This window comes from Canis lupus, chromosome 10, assembly GCF_003254725.2.
Source record: "Canis lupus dingo isolate Sandy chromosome 10, ASM325472v2, whole genome shotgun sequence".
Taxonomy (NCBI): Eukaryota; Metazoa; Chordata; class Mammalia; order Carnivora; family Canidae; genus Canis; species Canis lupus.
Window position 1 is genome coordinate 46,587,807 of NC_064252.1, and position 20,792 is coordinate 46,608,598.

Sequence of the window (20,792 nt, forward strand, 5' to 3'; positions counted from 1 at the left end):
GGGAATTCTGTGTTTTGTCAAATATTGCTGGGCTGTGGAGTTTTATTTGAAAATAATTTTAATTAGCTGGAAACTAGGAGTCTAATAAATGGAAAACAGAAAACTTTCCAAGGCCACGGCTGGGAAACACTTGCTTTTTTAAAAATTCCGCCTGGCTTCGCAGGCCAGCTAAGCACCCTGACACGAGGGCCCGATTGCCAGAGGAATCCACAAGGAAAACAAAGCTTATTTTTAGAGAAATATTTTAAACTCAGTTTCAGCGAGCTCAGGAGTTTTCTTGTCTGTCGAAAATCCTTAATATCTTTCCTTCTATTTCAGAGCTGCCTCTCACCCCAGAGGTCTCAAGAACTCCTATCCGATGAGAGCTATTTCTGTGCAGATGAAAATAAAGGGGTCCCCTCCCCCTCCAACCAGAGAATTCATTGTTTCTAAATATGTCCCTGCAGTCAGGCTCTGGCGGCCGGTCCTTGGCAGGTGCGCCCAGCAGTCAGGTGGGTCTGGGGTCCCCACAGGCCTGGAGGCCTGCCTGCTGCCCTCCCACTCGGCCCTGGTCTGCCCACCACCCTGCAGGAAACAGATGACAGCCTGGTCACCATTTCCGGGTTTTGAAAGCAGTTTTTCACTTGAAAGAGGCCTGCTAAAAAGGGCTGCTTTTCCTCTGTAGGTGTTAACACCCTCACCTCCACACAGACACATCCAGACCCAAACATAGAGCAACACCCTCGGATCCTTCCTCACACCCCACAGACCCACACACCTACCCACAGCCATAGCTACACAGATGCAGCCACCCACAGCAAAAGGCACAGCCACACATACCTGTACACTTACGCACACACACCCCGACACACACCCACGCAGCAACAGACACACCCAAACCTCGACCCCTACTCACACACAGACCCTGGAACGCACACCTGTACACACACCAACACAACACTCTCATACTCTACGGACATATATACCCCCCCCCCCCCCCGCCCACATATCGACAGCCCCACATGCCACGACTCCCCTACGACAACAGCACACAGACCCCTGAACACCTGCATACAGAATGATACCCGGGAACATGTGCACACCCGGCTAGACATGCAAGGACACAGATACACATACCCCTCCATAGGGACGCTCCCCCCCAGACCTCTGTCCACACACACAGACACACCCTTAGGCAGGGAGGGGGCGCAGGGGGGTGGATCCTGGAGGGGCTGTGGGCTTCCTGCTGGGCCCCCTCACCCACCTCCTGCCAGCAGGGCTCCTCCTGGGCAGCCCTGGCCCGGCCCCTCCCTCTTCCTCCCTTCCTCCTGGGCCTGGCCAGCAGCGCGGAACTGGAACTGCCCTGGATGGCCACAGGTCTGCACAACCCCCAGTGCGAACAACAAAAAATAAACATGATTAAGTGGGGGAGCAACAATGAGAGTGGCTTTGGTCCTCTTAGGGAAGGGGAGCTTGGCTGTGGCTCAGTCTCCAGGGACTCCTTTGGCTGCCCTGAGTCACCAGCCCAAGGAAAGCTCAGAGACCCAACTTCTGCTTTCAAGACGACTTGGCCAGAGTCACCTCTAGATCTTTGCTCTTGTCACTGCAAGCAAAGCTGGTGTACACCAAGTGGCTGGAGGTGATTCCCTCCAGGTTCAAATGCTCTAGGGTGTCCTCCTCAAACATGTCCAGCCTGAGGGGAGGTCTTCTCAGGACCCCCACCTCCCACAAGCAGATTTTAGTACCCACCATCCGTCCTCTTGCTGGGCCTCCCCACTTGGGTCCTTCCTTCTCTGGGCTCCCCACAAGGCCTGGCCCTTTTATCCAGGTTCCTGAGCAGCCGCAGGGCTCCTAATCTCCCCCCCCACCCAAATCCCAGATCTATTCCCATGGGCAGGTGGGGGGCTTTGGCCTTTCAATTGTTTGTGTGTGTGTGTGTGTGTGTTGTTTTCCCCTTCTATATACTTAGCAATAGATTCAGAGTGAGGGGTGGCAAATATGTCCACATGGGCATTCCTTCTCTGAAATAATCTAGAAAGTGGCACATACTACTCAATGGGCTACTCAAAAAAACAAAACAAAAAAACCCTTCCTTTTCAAACAGCCAATGGCAACGCTACTATTAAGACATTCTCAACACCCTCCCATCCTGGGCTCATTTTCACAATTGGCTGCAAAAGAATTTTATCTCGAGTATAACACAGTCTTGGACCCAGTGAGCTTCAGTTCCGCTCCCTGGCCCGTGACAGGAATCCCAGCTTGTCCTTACTTGCAATTTTTACTTCTAGTCCCCTTGGTTTGCAAGGAGACTTTCCTAAGGGTGATCGAGCAATAGTAGAGAGTTTTGTTTGCTGTTCATTCCAGCCGCTGCAGAAAGACAATGACCTATATACCCTCCATTGATCTGTGGCAAGAGGAAATTTCTGAATGATTCCCCCTCAGCTGGCCATGCTCCACTGGGTCTCAGACACAAAACATCAAATCCTAGCAGTTGGGCTTTCAAACAACCCAATTTTTAAAAATGATGTGGCTTACCCCAACAAGTCTGACATTCCAGCCGATCAAAAGTCCTTGTTTAGAAAAATAAGTTTTGGAATGAGGTGGAAACAAGGCCTTTGAAATGCAGCTTGGCCTAAATAGCAGCGCATTTCAGACTTTTCCTCCCCACTGCACATTCTTTATGGTGAAGAGGCCAGGGAGCCCGCAGGGTCTGGCCGGCCAGGCCCTCCTTGGCTTCAGGCTTCCCCTCCCCCAAGGCGAAGCCCTTCGCCAGGGGCCCAGCATCTGGGAGAACTTTGAAACTGTTCCCCAGCCCCTTTGGCAGCCAAGCACCAAAACGCTCCAGTTAACACCAGCGCAATCATCGCTAACGTGAAACAGCTGCCCGGCCCGGCGGGCTCCAGACCACCCCCCACCCACCCGGCTCAGCTGGGAGACACAGGAGACCCGGCAGAGGGGTACAAGCAGTGGTTGATAGGGCCCAGCTGTTGTAGATAAGAAAACAAACTATTGCTAAATCTTTTACCTACTTTGGAAAAAGTGTCTGAACTGGGGATTGGCGGGGGAGGGGAGGCAGGGAGGATGGAGCAGGGAAAAACATGAATTGATTGATGAACCTGATTTTGAAGTATTAAAAGTTGATTGTAGGAAAAACAAAAACAAAAAAAACAACCCACCATACCAAGGTTTTGTTCAATTGTGTGTGAATCGGCAAATTGGGGCCTTTTTTTTTTTAACTTACTTTTTCTAAGAGGCCTGGGTTGAATTTGCTTTCTGGCCACTTACAGTCGCCCGAAGCAGACACTAATCCTTTTGCATAAATAACGTGTGTGCTCATTCCCAGAGGAAGCTGTCCGCATAAACAAACATTACCCAGATATAAGTTTGACCTGTTTTCGTCTTCCTCCCCGGACAAGGACACAACCAGGCTTCCCAAAGTCCAGGCAAAACCCTGCTTCTCCAGCTTGAGAGGCTGGGTCTAGGCCAATCGGCTCCCCTTCTGCGGCTGAGCCCTCTAGGGGGGGCCCACAGCACCCTCCCTTCTTTCACCACCCTAGCTCTAGCCGGTCCATTCCCTGGGCGTCCCAAAAAAAAAAAAAAAAAAAAAAGGACCTTCAGCTGCCACCGCAGACACGTGATCCACTTGGTGACTCACAGGCGGGCCACACCCCTTCAGGCCTTCAGCCAGGTCCAGCCACCAGCCAGTCAGCCAACACAGGGATGCATCTTATTACCAAGGGGAACAGCTAACTAATGCCCTTGACAGTCCAAATAATTATTTTCCTTCAGCTAAAAGAACTTGCTATAAAATACACAGGGGCAGGCCCTTCCGAACCCCGACTGTGCCAAGCTTCCAAAATCTCACCCCCCACCCCCCAGCCCCTCCAAGGCCTGGGCAATGCCTGACAGTGGTGCCAAGCTAATGCTCAAGGTTTCTGGTTTAAAAAACGAATCTTACAGATTAATACCTTTTTTCCCAAAAATTTTATTGGGGGAAACTACAAAACATTTACAGTACAATGTTTACAGTCACAATTTGTAGTGAACTGATTCCCCAAAATATATTACAACTCAAGTTGACTTATCTTGTTACATTCAAAAACCTACTTCTGTCAAAGTAGTCCAGAGTACATACATACAGAGTGCTCCAACTGTACCTACGTACAAACAAACTAAAGCTACTGCTCATTCATCCGCTGTCCAGGAAAGCATTCCTGCCTTTCTACACACGCAAAAAAAAAAAAAAAAAAAAAAAAAAAAAAGTACAAGTTTTGGAATTTTCTGTAATGAAACAAGGCATATTCATGTACTACATACCATTTTTTTTTTAGCACTAAGAGGTGGCCTCTTCACTTTAGATCTATATAAAAAAAGTGGTAAATATCTTTTCCTTTTGTGCAGTTGAACCCATCCTACATTCAAATTCTCTCAAGCACTAATAGAAAAATACTTATTTGGTTGAGGAAGATTTAAGGCAAGTTCTGGCCCTTCCAAAGGCACTGCGAGACTAAACCCCCACCCCATTATTGCTACATGTCTTTATACGCAGAGTATGTCACAGTAGAATTGGTGGAATAAACAAAAGACCTTTTTTTTTTTTGCTAATTTAAAAAGTTGGAATGAGAAAAGCATGCCACATTGAAGCCTGATTTGCAAAGTATGTGGTCACTTCTTTAAAGTTGGATGGGCTACAACCATTATACATTCTAAGAAAACTCATAAGATATTCCTCAAACTACTTCCACAGCATCAGGATAGGATTTCTGTAAAGAAATCACGCAATCTTTCAAAATTTACGTAAACAAGGAAAGAAATTAATGAAATAAATATTACATACAATCTCTTAAATTAAGATTTTTTTTTACTCATTTACAATAAAATAACCAAGTGAAGTTACAAAAGGCATATATTACTGTGAAAAGAACATACACTCCACATTTTGCCGATTAATAATGGCAATCATAATTTAACATAATAAAAGAATATATATCTATTGCTTTTCATCATACTTGATAAATACAGTATGAACAAAATTTTCAATGTATACTTTTCACAAGATAATAAATAAGTTAAATAGTTTTTTCATATTGAGTTGTGGTGCAGTGGTGCGAATCAACTCAAAACAGCTAAAAATTCAGCAGTTATTCCCCCCAACGATTACGAACTAAGCTCTGCCCAAGGCTTCCAGAAAGAGCAGACAAAATGGTTCTAAAATTAAACATCCACTAAGTGGTGGCAATGAAACCAGTAACCAGTAGGAAACTTTGGAATGCAGGTGTTTTTTTTTTTTTCCCAGACAAAAAAACTTGGTGTCAAACAAACAAAAACCTAGGGAGCTGAGGACTACAATCAAGGCATATTCCTGGTAGAATGTTGGATTCCAGAAGCTTAGAGGTTTAGCAAGGTGGTGGCTGGCTGGTTTGTTTACACTGGTCTGAGACAAACGACAATTAGGAACTTCAAGATAAGAGTTCCCACATCTGGACTGTAACTAATGCTTTTCAAGTGAAGATATGGAATGGTGGTTGGTAGCTGCTGGTGCTGGGTTGATTTTATTTTATTTTTTTCCTAAAGTCCCAAACTCCTAGGAGACCTAAAAAAGTTTAAGTGTTTGGTTTTTCTTTTTTTTTTTTTTTTGTTCTGTTCGCATCACAACTGCCCTGTTGTGAATATTTTTGTTCATCAATACAAAAGTTCGTTGGCTTTGTTTTGCTCAACAAGAATGAAAACTTCGTAATAATAATAAAAATAATAATTAAAAAAAAAAAAAAAAAGAGGAAACCGAAAGGGGGAGGGGTGGGGGCCCCTCCCGGCACACAAGTTCGAGTCCAAGTGCTCGGTGCGGCCCCGCAGTCTGCAGGCGGCCGGGGCGCCCTCCAACACCCCCGGGGCGGCCTGGCCTCCCCTCCTCCTCCTCCTCCTCCTCGCTGGCGCCCTCTTGCCTCAGTCGTCGGAGATGGACAGGCGGCTGAAGATGGGCAGGCGGCGGCCGGGGTCGAGGCTGGGGGACTCGGAGCCGCTGAGGCTGCCCGAGCTCAGGGAGCCGCTCAGGTAGCTGTCGCGGTCCGACAGCGAGTCCGGGGGGCTCGGGGGCGCGTCGAACACGGGCGACTCGGACAGGCGGCGCGGCAGCTGGAAGCTGAAGGGCGGCGAGGGCGGCGCGGCGGCGCTGGCGGGGAGGGGCGCGCCGGGCGGCGCGGGCGGCGGCGCGGGCGGCCCCAGGCCCTGCTGCTGCTGCTGGCTGCGGTAGTACGCGGCCGCCACCGTGGCGAAGCTGTGCGTCTGGATGGCGAGCGGCGTGATGAGGCTGCTCAGCTCCGGGCCGAAGGCGAAGGCGTTGTTGGCGCACGAGGCGGACGAGCAGGCCGCGCACGGGGCGCCCGGCGCCAGCAGGTCCTCGGCGCCCCCGCTGCCGTACAGCAGCGCCGCGGCGGCCGCGGCCGAGGGGCAGCACGTCGGGGCGCCCGAGGGCGTGGAGGCCGACGAGCAGGACGAGGCGGACGAGGAGCAGGACGAGGCCGAGGAGCAGGAGGGCGGCGGCGGCGGCGTGCGCGACGTGGGGCTGTCGAGCAGCAGCGGCGACTCGAGGCCGCCCGGGGGCTGGTGGTGGCCCGACGGGAAGCCCGAGAAGCTGAGGCTGTGATGGAGCTTGGGCCGCGGCTCGCGGGGGAAGCCCAGGTGCAGCGCGTCCCGCGCGCTGAAGGCGCGCAGGTCCCCGGAGGCGCCCCCCGACGGCGCGGGCCGCCGCTCGTCCGCGTTGTGGATGAAGTGGCAGCGCGGCCCGTAGGGGCAGAAGCCGATGGTGTGGAAGGTGCGGCACAGCTCCGTCTTGTACTTGGGGTGCCGGGTGAGGCTGCGCAGCTCGTGGAAGCCGTGCGCGAACTGGCACTTCTCGCCGTACTTGCACGTGCCGCTCTCCTCGAAGGGCCGGCACAGCTCAGTCTTGTAGCGGGTCGAGTTGATCTGGGAGCCGCCGCCGCCGCCGCCGCCGCCCCCCTTCTGCTGCTGCTGCTGCTGCAGGTGCAAGAGGTGCTGGCTGCGCTCGCCGTTCTCGCTGAACGAGCGGTCCCGAAACTTGTTCTCCTTGTTGAGCAGGGCGGTGCCGCCGCCCCCCGACGGCTCCTTGAGGGTGCCGTAGGAGGCCGGGCCGCCCGCCGCCCCGCCGCCGCAGCTGCCGCCGTTAGCCGCGCCCGGGAACTTGGGCGAGCAGCTGCCGGCGCTGGGCGCGGGGTGGGCGAGCGCGTGCAGGTTGCTGGCCGAGTGCCGTCGGAGAAAGCCCGGCGTGAAGCCCGAGCTCGGGGCGGCGGCCACGGGCGTCCCCACCGCCTTCTTGTCCAGCATGTTCAGGTTGAGGTTGGCCAGGGATTTCTCCGTCTGCCAAAAGGAGGGGGGGCGAGGACGGGATGAAATATGGACAGGGAGGGGAGAGTCGGGGCGAGCCGCGGAGGAACTTCAGGACTCCGGAGTCTTCTTCCTTTCTGCAGGGCTTTCGACTCGGCCCCCACCCTCCACCCGTACACGCGCAAAGGTAAGACAAAAAAAAAAAAAAAAAAAAAAAAAGCCAAGTTCGCGCGGGGAGGGGCCGACTCCCACCCCGAGCCACGCTCGGTTTCGACCTGGGATCCTCAGCCCGCGGGCCGCCGGCCTGGGCGGCGCAGAGCCCGTCCGGGAAGCCCCGGGCAGCGTGGCCGCGGTCGGCGCCGGAGGAGGCCAGCGGCGGCGGCGGCGGCGGCTCGCTCTGCCCTTCCTCCGCGTCCTCCCCCCGCCCACACGGCACGAGCACACGCTGCAGCGGCCTCCGGCAACTCCTCCCGGCCCCAAAGTCAAGGCGGGGAGGGCTGCCCCGAAGCCGAGCGCAGAGGCACCGTCCGAACGCCCGCCCGCCCTCCTCCCGCCTCCGTGCGCCCTCGCGTACCTTGCACAAGAAGTCGATATCGTAGAAGGCGGACAGAAGTGTGGTCGACATGTTTCTGGATCCCGTAATGGTCGGAGCTGCGGGCGGGGAGGTCCGGAGGAGCCCTCGGGGCGGCGCGGCCGGGCTCGAGCCACGACGAATAACGGGTGAGGGGCGGGGGAGGGACCGAAAGTTTGCCGGGGGACGCGACGGCAGGGACGGGGGAGCGGCGCGGACCGTTCTCGGGGCTGCCCGGGAGTGCGGGGTGGGGGGAAAGGAGAGAGAAGCAGGGAGCGCTCCTCCGCGCCCCGGGGTGCCCGGCCCGCCCCCCCCCCGCGCGGAGCCGACGACAGCTCGCGGACTGCTGGAACTCCGCGGCCCGCGAGCGCGCGCCCTATATAGAGCCCGGGAGCGCGGCAGCGGCGGGGCGGGCGTGCCGGGGGAGGGGACAGAACGCTGACCCCGCCGGGGTCTCCAGGCAACGCCGCCCGCCGGCTCGCGGACGTCAAGCGCCTCCGTGGCCTCCCATTGGCCGCCGCCAATTTTTTTTTCCTGGGGGGGAGGGGGCGGGAGGCCTCGGGGCGGGGCGGGCTGCCGGGGCGCCCGCGGCGGCGTGGAGAGCTCGTCCCTGATGGGTGCTGCTGGGTGGCGGCGGGAAGATAAGGGCCCCCTCCGCCGGGGCCGCGCTGTTGGAAATCCCCTGCACGTTTAACGTGGCCGCGGTTCTGCAGCCCTGGACGTGTCTGTCCCCGCCCGATCCTGCTAGGCAAAATTGCGGAGCTTTTATCTCCCACTCTGGGTTTTTATACCGGGCGCGGGAATTGCAAAATGCAAGAATATTGCAACCGTCCGCGCGGCCCGGCTGGCTTGCAAAGGGTGCTCCGGTCGGGGGGCGGGGGCCCAGGGCGTGCGTCCGGTGGGTGGCGGCTCCATCCCGAGTGCACGTGGAGGCGCGGTGGGGGTGGGGGTGGGGGCGGGGGCGGGAGCGGCCACGCGGGCGGCCGCCGCGGCAGTCTCGCCCGGAGGAGCCTGGGCCCGATTCTCCGCCCCCTCCCCGCCCAGGCTGCAGTAAACAGGGCTTCAGCGCCGAGGCCTGCCGGGCCGGGCCGAGTGTCTGAGGACAAGGCGCTGGCTTTGCTAATCACATCACAAGACCTTGAGCCTGGGCCAAAGGCGCGGAGTGGCGCGGAGCGTCCCGGGCGGGGGAGCCGGCTGGGAGGCCGGGAGGGCCGGCGGGAGGGCAGCGCAGGCCTGGAGGCGACTTCCCGCCACCGCGTCCTGCCGCCCCTCGGCCCGGCCTTCCGCAGCCCTCCCGGAGTCGGGGCGCAGCTAGCGGCTGGCTGGGGCGCGCCCTCTACGCCCCTTCCCTCCCCGGCCGCTGGGGGCGCCGCGCCCTGCGTTAGCTCGCGGTGGGCCGCGGCCGGGGGCTGGGGCGGGCGGGGCTGGGCACCGAGGACGCTCACGCGGGCTCGCCCGCCGGTTCCACACCCTAAAAAGCCTGGGAAATGCCTTGGCCACGGGGCTCCCCCCGGGGATGGGGCGGACCCCCCCCCCAGCGCCCAGTTAGGCTAAAGCGGCTGACGCCCCGGTTCGGGCAGATCTGGGGGCAGGTCCAGGACACCTCACTCTGCGTGGAAACCCAGGCTGCCAAGGAAAAGCGGAGCGGGCCCAGGATCTCGCACACCTGGCGGCCTAGGCTGCGCTCGGGCCTGCTGGAAGGCCCCGGTCCCTCTAGGGAAGGAAGCAACCCACGCCCCTTCCAAAGTTGATCTTTCTCGCTGTTTCCTCGTGGTTGTTTCCCTTCGTGAACCTGGAAGGGGACGCGCCGGGCCTGTCACTCCTGGAACTGACTCCTCAGAGTTCCGTTGGCTGCTGTAACTCCCCACACCGCCACCCACAGAGCTAGAGTCCACACAGGGCTGCAAGGACTTTAGGATCAGAAACAGGGCTGGAGTTCAGGCCCTGCCCCTTCCAGGCCATGTGATCCCAGGCAAATCACATAATCTCTTTGGTACGTGGATTTCATTATAAAACTAAGAGAATTCCTGCTTTACTCATCTCTCATCTTTGTCAAGGTGCAAATGAGTTACCTGTTAAGATGTATAAAGGAGCAACAGGTATAACCCTTATTGTTTATTAAGCCAAGTTGACAAAGCATAGAAATGGAGATAGCCAGGTGTCTGAGCTGTGGCCAGATGGGGAGAGGTGCACAGAATCATGCGTGCAGACCTGCGGGGGCCCGGAATCTTGGACCCTCTAGCTTGGAGCCAAGGGCAGTGACTTCAGAACAGGGGACTCCTTCGCTCTGGGTGATTGCAGCACCCAGCCTACACTGGCCCCCAGGCAGTGCTGGGCAACTGTGGCTGACACTCACAGCCAGGAGTGCCCAAGAACCCCAACTGTTGTTTTGTTCTTTGTCGGAATGACCCCAAACACGGGAGTTCCAGGGTAGCCCTGACAGTAGTACTCCAAGATTCTCCTGGGAATGCATCAGGCAATGTGAAACAGCCATTTCCTTAGCCACTGCTGTTGTAGGTCAGTAACAAGATTTCACATACAAAACCAGGAGAAACATCTGTCCCTCCTGTCCTTCCAGGCTGGCCACAGCCAGCCAACATCAAAATCTGGGGTGATTCCCAGTCGGCAGCCCTGAGAACACCCACTCTGCAGGCTTGGTAGAAGGAACCTGGGGATTACGTGTAAATATGCTATAGTACAGGTTTTGGTACAGAGTACCTGCTGGTATAAAGTGTTTTTATTATTATGTAACTGCTTTTATTTCATTTTAAATGGAGAAAAAAGGAATGCTGGTCTTTTCCAGTGAGCTGGGCTTTGCTGGGCCAGTTTCATAGTTATTGAACCATGGTCATCACTGCATCATGCCAAAGATTCCCTGACTTCTCACCCAGTCAGGTCTTCGCAGAACAAAAAGAAATGTGGGGGAGATGCCTGGTTGGCACAGTGGTTGAGCATCTGCCTTCAGCTCAGGGTGTGGTCCTGGGGTCTCTGGATTGAGTCCCGCATGGGGCTCCCATTGAGGATCCTGCTTCTCCCTCTGACTGTGTCTCTGCTTCTCTCTGTGTCTCTCATGAATAAATAAATAAATAAAATCTTAAAAAAAGAAAAAAAAGGTTAGACTGGCAACTTTCCACCAAGTGTGGGCTACACAGATGCCCAACCAGGTAATTTATTCAGGATCACAAAAAAACACATTTTGAGTGGAATAGTGCAAAACCACCAAGAATCTCCTATTCTCTTTAGGACAAAACTTTGGATTCTAGGTTTCCCTTCATTCCCTGCCTTTTCTCTACATTTCCAGCACAGCTGTATTTTTAGTATTAGGTGGTTTTCTTTTAAAGAGAACACATTCAAAATACGAGCCTTTCTGCAGTAGAAAATTATATCAAATTCTCACTCCTCTAAACTGCTCCTTAAAGGCAGCCCGGGTGGCTCAGCGGTTTAGCGCCGCCTTCAGCCCAGGGTGTGATCCTGGAGACTCAGGATCGAGTCCCGAGTCCCACGTCGGGCTCCCTGCATGGAGCCTGCTTCTCTCTGCCTCTCTCTCTCTGTCTCAGGAATAAATTTAAAAAATCTTAAAAAAATAATAAGCTGCCCCTTTAACATAATTCCAAGTGACCGCTCACCTGAGAAGTATTTAAAACTACTGGGATGACTGGGTGGTTCAGTGGTTGAACCGTCTGCCTTTGGCTCAGGTGTGATCCCAGGGTCCCAGGATTGAGTCCCACATCAGGCTTCCTGCAGGGATCCTGCTTCTCCCTCTGCCTCCCCGGCACCTCTCATGAATTAAAAAAAAAAAAAAAAAAAAAAAAAAAAACCAAAACTATTGACAGACCAAAAAGGCTAGACCAACTTTACGTAATACTAAAATGGCTTTTTCCAGGATGAAAAATGAATATGGATGAGGCTATGGCCAATACAAGCTATGAATTTCAAGATAGCTGTCTGTAGGTAACGCTTATTCTGAAATCTTTTTTTTTTTTATTCTGAAATCTTAAGTAGAAAATGGCAAGGCAATGAAACGCAGGACCAGCAGCAAAATGTATGCAAGAGCGACACCTGCTGGATATCAAAGGAACAGGGCTGGGTCCGGCATCCAAAGGCCAGGCGTCTAAGATTCAAACACTGAAATGGATAAATGTGTTTTCTAAGATTTTTAAAAAAAGATTTTATTTATTTATTCATGAGAGACACACACAGACAGAGGGAGAGAGAGACATAGGCAGGGGAGAAGCATGCTCCATGCAGGGAGCCCAACATGGGACTCGATTCCAGAACTCCGGGATCACACCCCAAGCCAAAGGCAGATGTTCAACTGCTGAACCACCCAGGCGTCCCTGTTTTCTGACATCTTAAATGAGAATCTTGTTATTGCCACCGAGAAAATGACAGTAGTCAGTGTAGACATCGAAGAAATAATTTACTCTGGCTTTCCCTTCCCTGCGCTTCCTTCTAACAACCAAGGGTCTGTGCTTTCAGTGGGTGGTAAAAATCAGGTTTCCTGGCCTTAGCACAAACACTTTTGTGGGTAGGAGCTCTTTTAATAATTCAGATGGCATGTGCAGGTCACCACAGGGCTTGGGCACATGTGGAGAGTAAAAACAAAACTATTTCTATACAGTTGATCTTGAATTCTCCCAGGAGCCAACATTCGGAACATACTTCTGCCTTAGCTAAAATGGAATAAAATTTGGAATTCTGACCCAGTGGGCTGCCTGCCAACGAATCCAGCTCTTCTATGCAGTGGGAAAAAGAAGAGAAAATCATGAGTTAAAATCCAGTTCTGTACAGTCAGTTTGCAGAAAATGCCGGCTGGCTAGGCCTGGATGTGCGAGGTCGTGGAGGAAGAAAAAAGGCGAATTCAGGTCTGCAGGTGGCCAGCACCTGGGAGCAGAGTAAATATTCAACGTGGTAGCCTCACTTCCTACAGTAGCTGCAAAAACCCGGGCTGCCCTGAATGAGTGAACTGGAGAAAGACTCTGCAGGAAGGGACAGAGACTAGACCCACAAAGGGAGAACATATTTGAATTTATGTTCCACGGGTTCCCGGCAGATTTAGTGGGGGGAACGGTCTGCCCCCCACCCCACCCCCCAAAGTCTTCTTTCTTCAATGAGCTGTTTCTGTTTTGGCAAGAGTAAACTGATTCGCTTCTGCAGGTGAGTCTGAAGCCCTGAGGACGGGGGTATCTTCCCTTTCCTTTCCTTCTAGAAAGGCCAGCAGCTGCAGGCAAGCCAGAGTCCTCTCCTCCTGAATGCGCAGTCGTGTGAATTCCACGGTCTTCAAGAACTCAGCAGCTGGGGGCAGCTCTCTGAAGAGCTGCGAAAGGAGGTGGCCCTGCTCTGATGCTGTCCTGCGGAGATGGCGGAGGCTTTCAGGGCTGAGGGGACGGCGGCTGGACGTGGAGAGGAGACGGAGGAGGTGCTCGTGGAGGTATTTCACGAAGATCAGGGTCTCGGCCCAAAAGTTGATTTCTGCTTTTTCAAACAGGTAGTCTTCCACCTAAATCAAAAGACAAAGCCCAAAGTCAGCATAACGGGGGATGTCGACAGCTCCAATCCAGACCAGAGTCCCACCCCCTCCTGAGGCAGGGCCTGCTCCCGCCTGTCAGCACCCACATACAGATGCCACTCGCAGCCTGGAAGGTCACCTTCTATTTTCATTTGCTGTTCTGCTCTACCAGGGAGGAATTTTCCTCCCCAGACTTAACATGACCTTTGATAAAGATGTGTTTATGGTGCCGAGCCAAGATATTTTGGGGGCCTGCTGTTGAAGGGGACCTCAACAGGGGAGTGGGCCCTAGACCCAAAGGTGCGTCTAGAAATCAGAGGGTGGGGGTGGGGAGGAAAGAGAAATCTCAGCAGCAGAACAAAGAGCAAAGGATTGCCAAACACGAGACACTACCCTCTAAGTATGAAACCAAATTTCTATGATGCTGGGGATTTTTCAAGGTTATTTTATCACAGACACTTTATCTTGTCTTCAAATTTCCCATAAACAAGCTGCTTTTTGAACTCTTGGCCTGTTGGGTATGTCAAGAGGGCCAGCTGAATCAGACACTGGTGGATGGATATAGATTTCAGTTGACAAGATGCTTTTGCTGCCTGCCTTGATCCTCAGTTTCCCGGTCTGCTGACTCATCTGGAGGGGGCGAATAGTTTTCTCTAAGCAATAAATACCCTGGAAAGATCCCGATTCTCTGGAATTGTTTCACCTTCAGACCTAACTGTGGGGCGAGCCTCTCACTATTGCAACGCTCAGTAATAAGCATTCTCCATAATTAAGCCCTCAACTTCCAAGGGGCCTCTGCCTTTCCTATCTTTTCTTTTCTATTGAGGTTTAACTGACATACAATATTATACTAGTCTCGATGTACAACACAGTGACTCGACATTTGTATACAGTGTGAATTGATCACCACACTATCTAGTTACTCTCACCCTACAAAGTTACTATAATCTTAGTGACTGTATTCCACATGCTATACATTAATCCCCATGACTTAGTCATCTTATAACTGGGAGTCTGTACTTCTTGATCTCCTTTACCCATTTCACACCACCTTAACCCCCCTTCCCTCTGGCAACCACCGATCTGTTCTCTAGGAGTCTGGGTTCGGTTTGGTTTTGCTGGTTTGTTTTTTAGATTCCACATATTAAGTGAAATCAGGTGGTATCTGTTCTCCTCTGACTTCTTTCTCTTAGTATAATATCCTCAAGGTCCATCTGTGTTGTCTCAAATGACAACATTCCATTCTTCTTCATGGCTGAGTAATATATATATATATATATATATATATATATATATATATATATTTATAGGAAAACACACACACCCAATAGATACACAATGTATGCATGTATGTGTACACACACAGACACACACACCCTTTATCTATTCATCCACTGAAGGACACATTTAGGTTGCTTCTATATCTTGGCTATTGTAAATAATGCTACAGTGAACAGAGTAGTGTATGTATCTTTTCAAATGAGTGTTTTCATTTTCTTTGGGTAGATGCTCAGCATTGGAATTGCTAGATCCTGTGGTAGTTCTATTTTTAATTTTATGAGGAATCTCCATACTGTTTTCTAGAGTGGCTGCACAGATTTACATTCCCAGCAATAGTGCATGAGAGGTCTCTTTTCTCCACATCCTTGCCAACACTTATCTTTTTGATAATAGTCATTCTGACTCTGGTGTTAGGTGATACCTCATTGTGGCTTTGATTTGCATTTCCCTGATGATTAGAGATGCTGAGCATCTTTTCAGGTACCTGTTGGCCAGCCGTATGTCTCTTTGGGAACATGTCTATTCAGATCCTCTGCCCTTTTTTTTTTTTTTTTTAAGATTTTATTTTATTAACTCACGAGAGACACCGAGCGAGAGAGAGGCAGAGGGAGAAGCAGGCTCCACGCAGGGAGCCCGATGTGGGACTGGATCCCGGGTCTCCAGGATCAGGCCCTGGGCTGCAGGCAGCGCTAAACCGCTGCGCCACGGGGGCTGCCCCCTCTGCCCATTTTTTAATCAGATATTTTTTTGTTGTTATTGAGTTGTAAGATTTCTTTATAATTTTTGGATATATATATATTGCAAATATCTTCTCCCATTTGGTAGGTTCTATTTTCATTTTGTTGATGATTTCCTTCACTGTGCATAAGCTTTTTAGTTTGATTTAGTCCCACTTGTTTATTTTTGCTTTTGTTTCCCCTTGCTTTTCGAGTCAGATTCATAAAAACATCTGATGTCAAAAGGAGTTTACAACCTGTATTTTATTCTAGTAGTTTTATAGTTTCAGATCTTACAATTAGGTCTTTAATCCATTTTGAGTTAATTTTTGTATATGGCATAATAAAGTGGTCCAATTTCATTCTTTTGCATGTAGCTGTCCAGTTTTCCCAATACTATTTATTGAAGAGACTATTCATTTCTCATTGTATACCCATAATTTAGGTTTATTTCTGGGCTCTCTATTCTGCTCCACTGATCTTTATGTCTGTTTTTGTGCCACTGCCATACTGTTCTGATTACTATAGCTTTGTAGTATAGTTTGAAGTCAAGGCACATAATATCTCTGGCTTTGTTCTTTCTCAAGACTGTTTTGGTTGCTTGGGGTCTTGGGGTCTTTGGTGGTTCCCTATAAATTTTAGAATATATGTTCTAGTTCTGTGAAAAATACTGTTGGAATTTTGATAGGGTTTGCATTGAATCTGTTGACTGCTTTGGGCAGATGGATATTTTATTTATTTATTTATTTATTTTTTTAAATTTTTATTTTTATTTATGATAGTCACACACACAGAGAGAGAGAGAGAGGCAGAGACATAGGCAGAGGGAGAAACAGGCTCCATGCACCGGGAGCCCGACGTGGGATTTGATCCCGGGTCTCCAGGATCACGCCCTGGGCCAAAGGCAGGCGCTAAACCGCTGCGCCACCCAGGGATCCCAGATGGATATTTTAATGATATTAATTCTTCCAATCCAACAGCATGGAATAATATCTTTCCATTTATTTGTGTCTTCTTTAATTTCTTTAATCAATATCTTATAGTTTTATAAGGTTTTTCACCTCCTTGGTTAATTGTATTCCTAGATATTTTTTCTTTTTTATGCAACTGTAGATGGAACTTTTTTTTTTATTTCTCTGATAGTTTATTAGTGTATAGAAATGCAACAGATTTTTTACATTGATTTTGTATCATGCAACTTTATTTAATTCATTTATTAGTTCTAAAAGGTTTCTTTTTTTTGGTGGAGTCTTTAGTCATCTGCAAACAGTGACAATTTTACTTCCTCCTTTCCAATTTATATGCCTTTTCTTTTTCTTGTGTAATTGCTGTAGCTAGCATTTCCAAGACTCTGTTGCATAAAAGTGGTGAGAGTGGGCATCTTTGTCTTGTTCTTGATCTTAGAGAAAAGCTTTCAGGTTTTATCCACTGAGTATTAGCTGCGGGTTTGTCATATATGGCTTTCATTATGTTAAGATATGTACCCTCTGTACCCACTTAGTTGAGCTTTTTAAAACCATAAATGGATGTTGAATTTTGTCCAATGCTTTTCTGCATCTCAATGATGAGATGATCATCATTGTTATCTTTCCTTTTGTTAATATTGTGTATCACAATGACTAATTTGTAGATGGTGAATCACTCTTGCATCCCTGGAATAAATCCCACTTCATTATGGTATATGATACTTTTAATGTATTGTTGAACTCAGTTTGCTAATAGTTTGTTGAGGATTTTGCATCTATGTTCATCAGGGATATTGGCCTATAAATTTCTTTCATTCTTTCTTTTTTGTGGTGTCCTTATCTGGCTTTGGTGTATGTGCTGCTGAAGTGAGCTCCTTATCTGGTTTTGGTATCAGGGTAATACTGGCCTTGTAAAATGAACTTGGAAGCACTCCCTCCTCTTTAATTTTTTGGAAGAGTTTGAAAGGGTAAGTATTAAATCGTTGAATGTTTGGTAGAATTTATCAATGAAGCTGTCTGGTCTTGGACTTCTGTTTGTTTGGAGGTTTTTATTATTTTTTTTAAATTTAAAGATTCTCTTTATTCATCACAGACACACAGAGAGAGGCAGAGAGACACAGGCAGAGGGAGAGGCAGGCTCCCTGCGAGGAGCCTGATGCAGTACTCAATCCCAGGACCCTGGGATCATGACCTGAGCTGAAGGCGGATGTTCAACCACTGAGCCACCCAGGCGTCCCTGTTGGGAGGTTCTTAATTGTCTCCCAGTAATTGGTCTATTCAGATTTTTTATTTCTTTATGATTCAGTCTTAGAAGATTGCAAGTTTTTAGGAATTTATCCATCCTTTCTCAGTTGTCCAGTTTGTTGGTATATAATTGTTCACAGTAGTCTCTCTTTTTTTATCCTTCACAAGTTCCTTTCTAAATTCATCATAAATAAGAATTGTCTTAAAAATAACTTTCAGTATTTCAGAAAAATGGATTCAAACAATAGTACTGTAGTAACATTCATCAAACTGTTTATTCACTCTATTTATTGAACATCCACCACGAGTAGGTATTGGCAGCACAATGATAAATGAATAGTCCTTGTCCTCTCAAGGCTTCCAGTTTAACAGAGGAGAAAAATGTAAAGAAATGCCCCTAAAGCCCTGGTTTTATCAGCCAGTTCTTAGAACCATAATATTTTTTACAAAGGTGTTACTCCATAACCTTTACACATACAAAAGCCAATAATTGCTAGTCAACGGCATTCACTGACCAAGTGGGTAGGTCTATGGGAAAGTGGTTTTCATAGTGCCAGCTGTATAACCTCTAAAAGGTCATGAGATCAGTATGGGTTGCAGCCAGCTAAAAATAATCCAATAGAATGGTTCAGAAAACATTAGCACCATGTGTTGTTAAGTATCATTTAGTGAAATGTTTCAGAAATACAGAGAGGGAAGTGCTTCCCTGTCTTCCTATATACATCTCCCATTCCCTTTCCACCTGCCCCAACACACATCCTTAGCACTGTCATTCAATTCACGGTAGCCTCTTATGATCCTTTGTATTTCTGTGGTATCAGTTGTAACCTCTCCTTTTTCATTTTTTTTTTATTTGAGCCCTCTGTTTTTCATGGCCAATCTAGCTAAGGTTTGTCTATTTTGTTTATCTTTTTAAAGAACCAGCTTTTTGTTACATTGATGTTTTTCTACTTTTTTTTATTGTCTCTATTTCATTTATTTCCACTCTGATCCTTTATTATTCCCTTCCTCCTAATTTTGGGTTTTGTTTGTTCTCAGTGAGGTGTAAAGTTAGGTTGTTTATTTGAGATGTTTCTTGTTTTTTGATAATAGGCATTTATCACTTGAACTTCCCTCTTAGAACCACTTTTTCTGGATCCCATACCTTTTGGTATGTTGTGTTGCTGTCTTCATTTGTTTCTAGGTGCTTAATTTCTCCTTTGATTACTTCTAATGATCCAATAGTTGTTCAGTAACACGTTGTTTAATTTCCATGTATTTGTAGTTTTTCCAGTTTTCTTCTTATAACTGATTTCTAGTTTTATACCATTGTGGTCAGAAAAGATGCTTGACATGATTTTTACCTTTTTGTATTTACTGTTTTGTGGCCTAACATATGATCTATCCTGAAGAATGTTCCATGTGCACTTGAGAAGAATGTGTATTCTTCTGCTTTTGGATGGGATGTTCTGTATATACCTATTAAGTCCATGTGGTCTAATACATTCTTTAAAGCCAACATTTCTTTACTGATTTTGTTTGGATGACAATGGAATGTTAAAGTCCCCTACTATTATTGCGTTAGTCATAACTTCTCCCTTTAGGTCTGTTATTATTTGCTCTATATATTCTGGTGCTCCTATGTTGGGTGTATATTTATAAATGTTATATATTCTTGCTGGATTGACCTTTTAATCAATATAGTGGCCCTCTTTCTCTTTTATTACAGTCTTTGTTCTAAAGTCTATTTTGTCTGATATGAGTATAGTTACACCAGCTTTCTTTTTGTTCCTATTTGCATGAAATGTAGTTCTACATCCTTTCACTTTTGGGCTGCATGTGTCCTTACTTCTGAAGTAAGTCAGGACAGTTCACAGGGTACTGCAGGCGGTATACAGATGCATCTTTTTTAAAAATTCATTTAGCCATTCTATGTCTTGATTGGAGAATTAGTCCATTTACATTTAAAGTGATTATTGAAAAAAAATAAAAAAAAAAAAAAAAAAATAAAGTGATTATTGATAGGTATCTTCTTATTGCCATTTTGTTAACTATTTGCTGGCTGTTTTGTACATCCTGTATGTTCCTTTCTTCTCTTTCTTCTCTTGTGGTTTGATGACTTTTTTTAGTGTTTAGATTCCTTTCTCGTTTTCTTTATATATGTATAATAAGTTTTTGCTGGGGACGCCCGGGTGGCTCAGCGGTTGAGTGTCTGCCTTCAGTTCAGGGCCTGATTCCAGATTCCAGGGATCGAATCCCACATCGGGCACCGTGCATGGAGCCTGCCTCTTCTCCCTCTGCCTGTGTCTCTGCCTCTTTTTTTGTGTCTCTCATGAATGAATGAATAAGATCTTAAAAAAAAAAATGAGTTTTTGCTGGGATGCCTGGGTGGCTTAGCAAAAGCATCCGCCTTTGGCTCAGGGTGTGATCCTGGTCCTGGGATCGAGTCCTGCATCCGGCTCCCCACAAGGAGCTCCTCCTGCTATCTATGTCTCTCTGCCTCTCTGTGTCTCTCATGAATAAATAAATAAAATCTTTTTCTTTTTTTTTTTAAAGAGAGAGAGAGAGAGAGAGAGAGAAAGGCAGAGACACAGGCAGAGGGAGAAGCAGGCTCCATGCAGGGAGCCCAACATGGGACTCGATCCTGGGTCTCCAGGATCAGGCCCTGGGCTGAAGGAGGCGATAAACCACTGAGCCGGGATCCCTGGGTGGCGCAGTGGTTTGGCGCCTGCCTTTGGCCCAGGGCGCGATCCTGGAGACCTGGGATCGAATCCCACGTCGGGCTCCCGGTGCATGGAGCCTGCTTCTCTCTCTGCCTCTCTCTCTGTGTGTGACTATTATAAATAAAAAACAAAACAAAACAAAACAAAAAACAAACAAACAAAAAAAAACCCACTGAGCCACCCGGGCTGCCCTAAGCAAATAAAATCTTTAAAAAAAAAAAAGTTTTGCTCTGTGGTTACCGTGAGGTTCACAAATATCATCCTTTAACAGCCTAGTTGAAGTTGATTGCAACTTAAATTTGAATACATTCCAGAACTCTACAGTTTTACTCCATTTTATGTTTTGATGTCACATTTTACATCTTTTTATGTTTCCCTTAATTATTGTAGTTTTAGTTCATTTTGCTAATTTTTTTCTTTTAACCTTCAAAGTAGCTTTTTGTAAGGGATTAACCTACTACCCTTACTATATATTTACTTTTT

General features: G+C 48.6%; 2 protein-coding genes across 8 annotated transcripts in view; both read right to left on the reverse strand.

Moving 5' to 3' along the window:
* Positions 1–3,944: 3,944 nt before the first annotated feature.
* On the reverse strand, positions 3,945–8,266 carry ZFP36L2 (ZFP36 ring finger protein like 2). Its single transcript, XM_025465207.3, has 2 exons — positions 7,895–8,266; positions 3,945–7,353 (listed from the first exon to the last, which is right to left on the reverse strand). Exons 1-2 carry the CDS (start codon positions 7,943–7,945, stop codon positions 5,923–5,925), a joined length of 1,482 nt encoding a protein of 493 aa, XP_025320992.3. The 5' UTR covers positions 7,946–8,266; the 3' UTR covers positions 3,945–5,922.
* A 2,344-nt stretch (positions 8,267–10,610) lies between these two features.
* The window catches only part of THADA (THADA armadillo repeat containing), a 332,024-nt gene continuing 321,842 nt past the window's right edge, over positions 10,611–20,792 (reverse strand). For all 7 annotated transcript variants that reach the window (XM_025465181.3, XM_035696069.2, XM_049115488.1 and 4 more), the window contains one exon: positions 10,611–13,391. In XM_025465181.3, the coding sequence (XP_025320966.1) occupies positions 12,999–13,391 (393 nt within the window). In that variant the 3' untranslated portion in view covers positions 10,611–12,998. The remainder of the gene's footprint in view (positions 13,392–20,792) is intronic.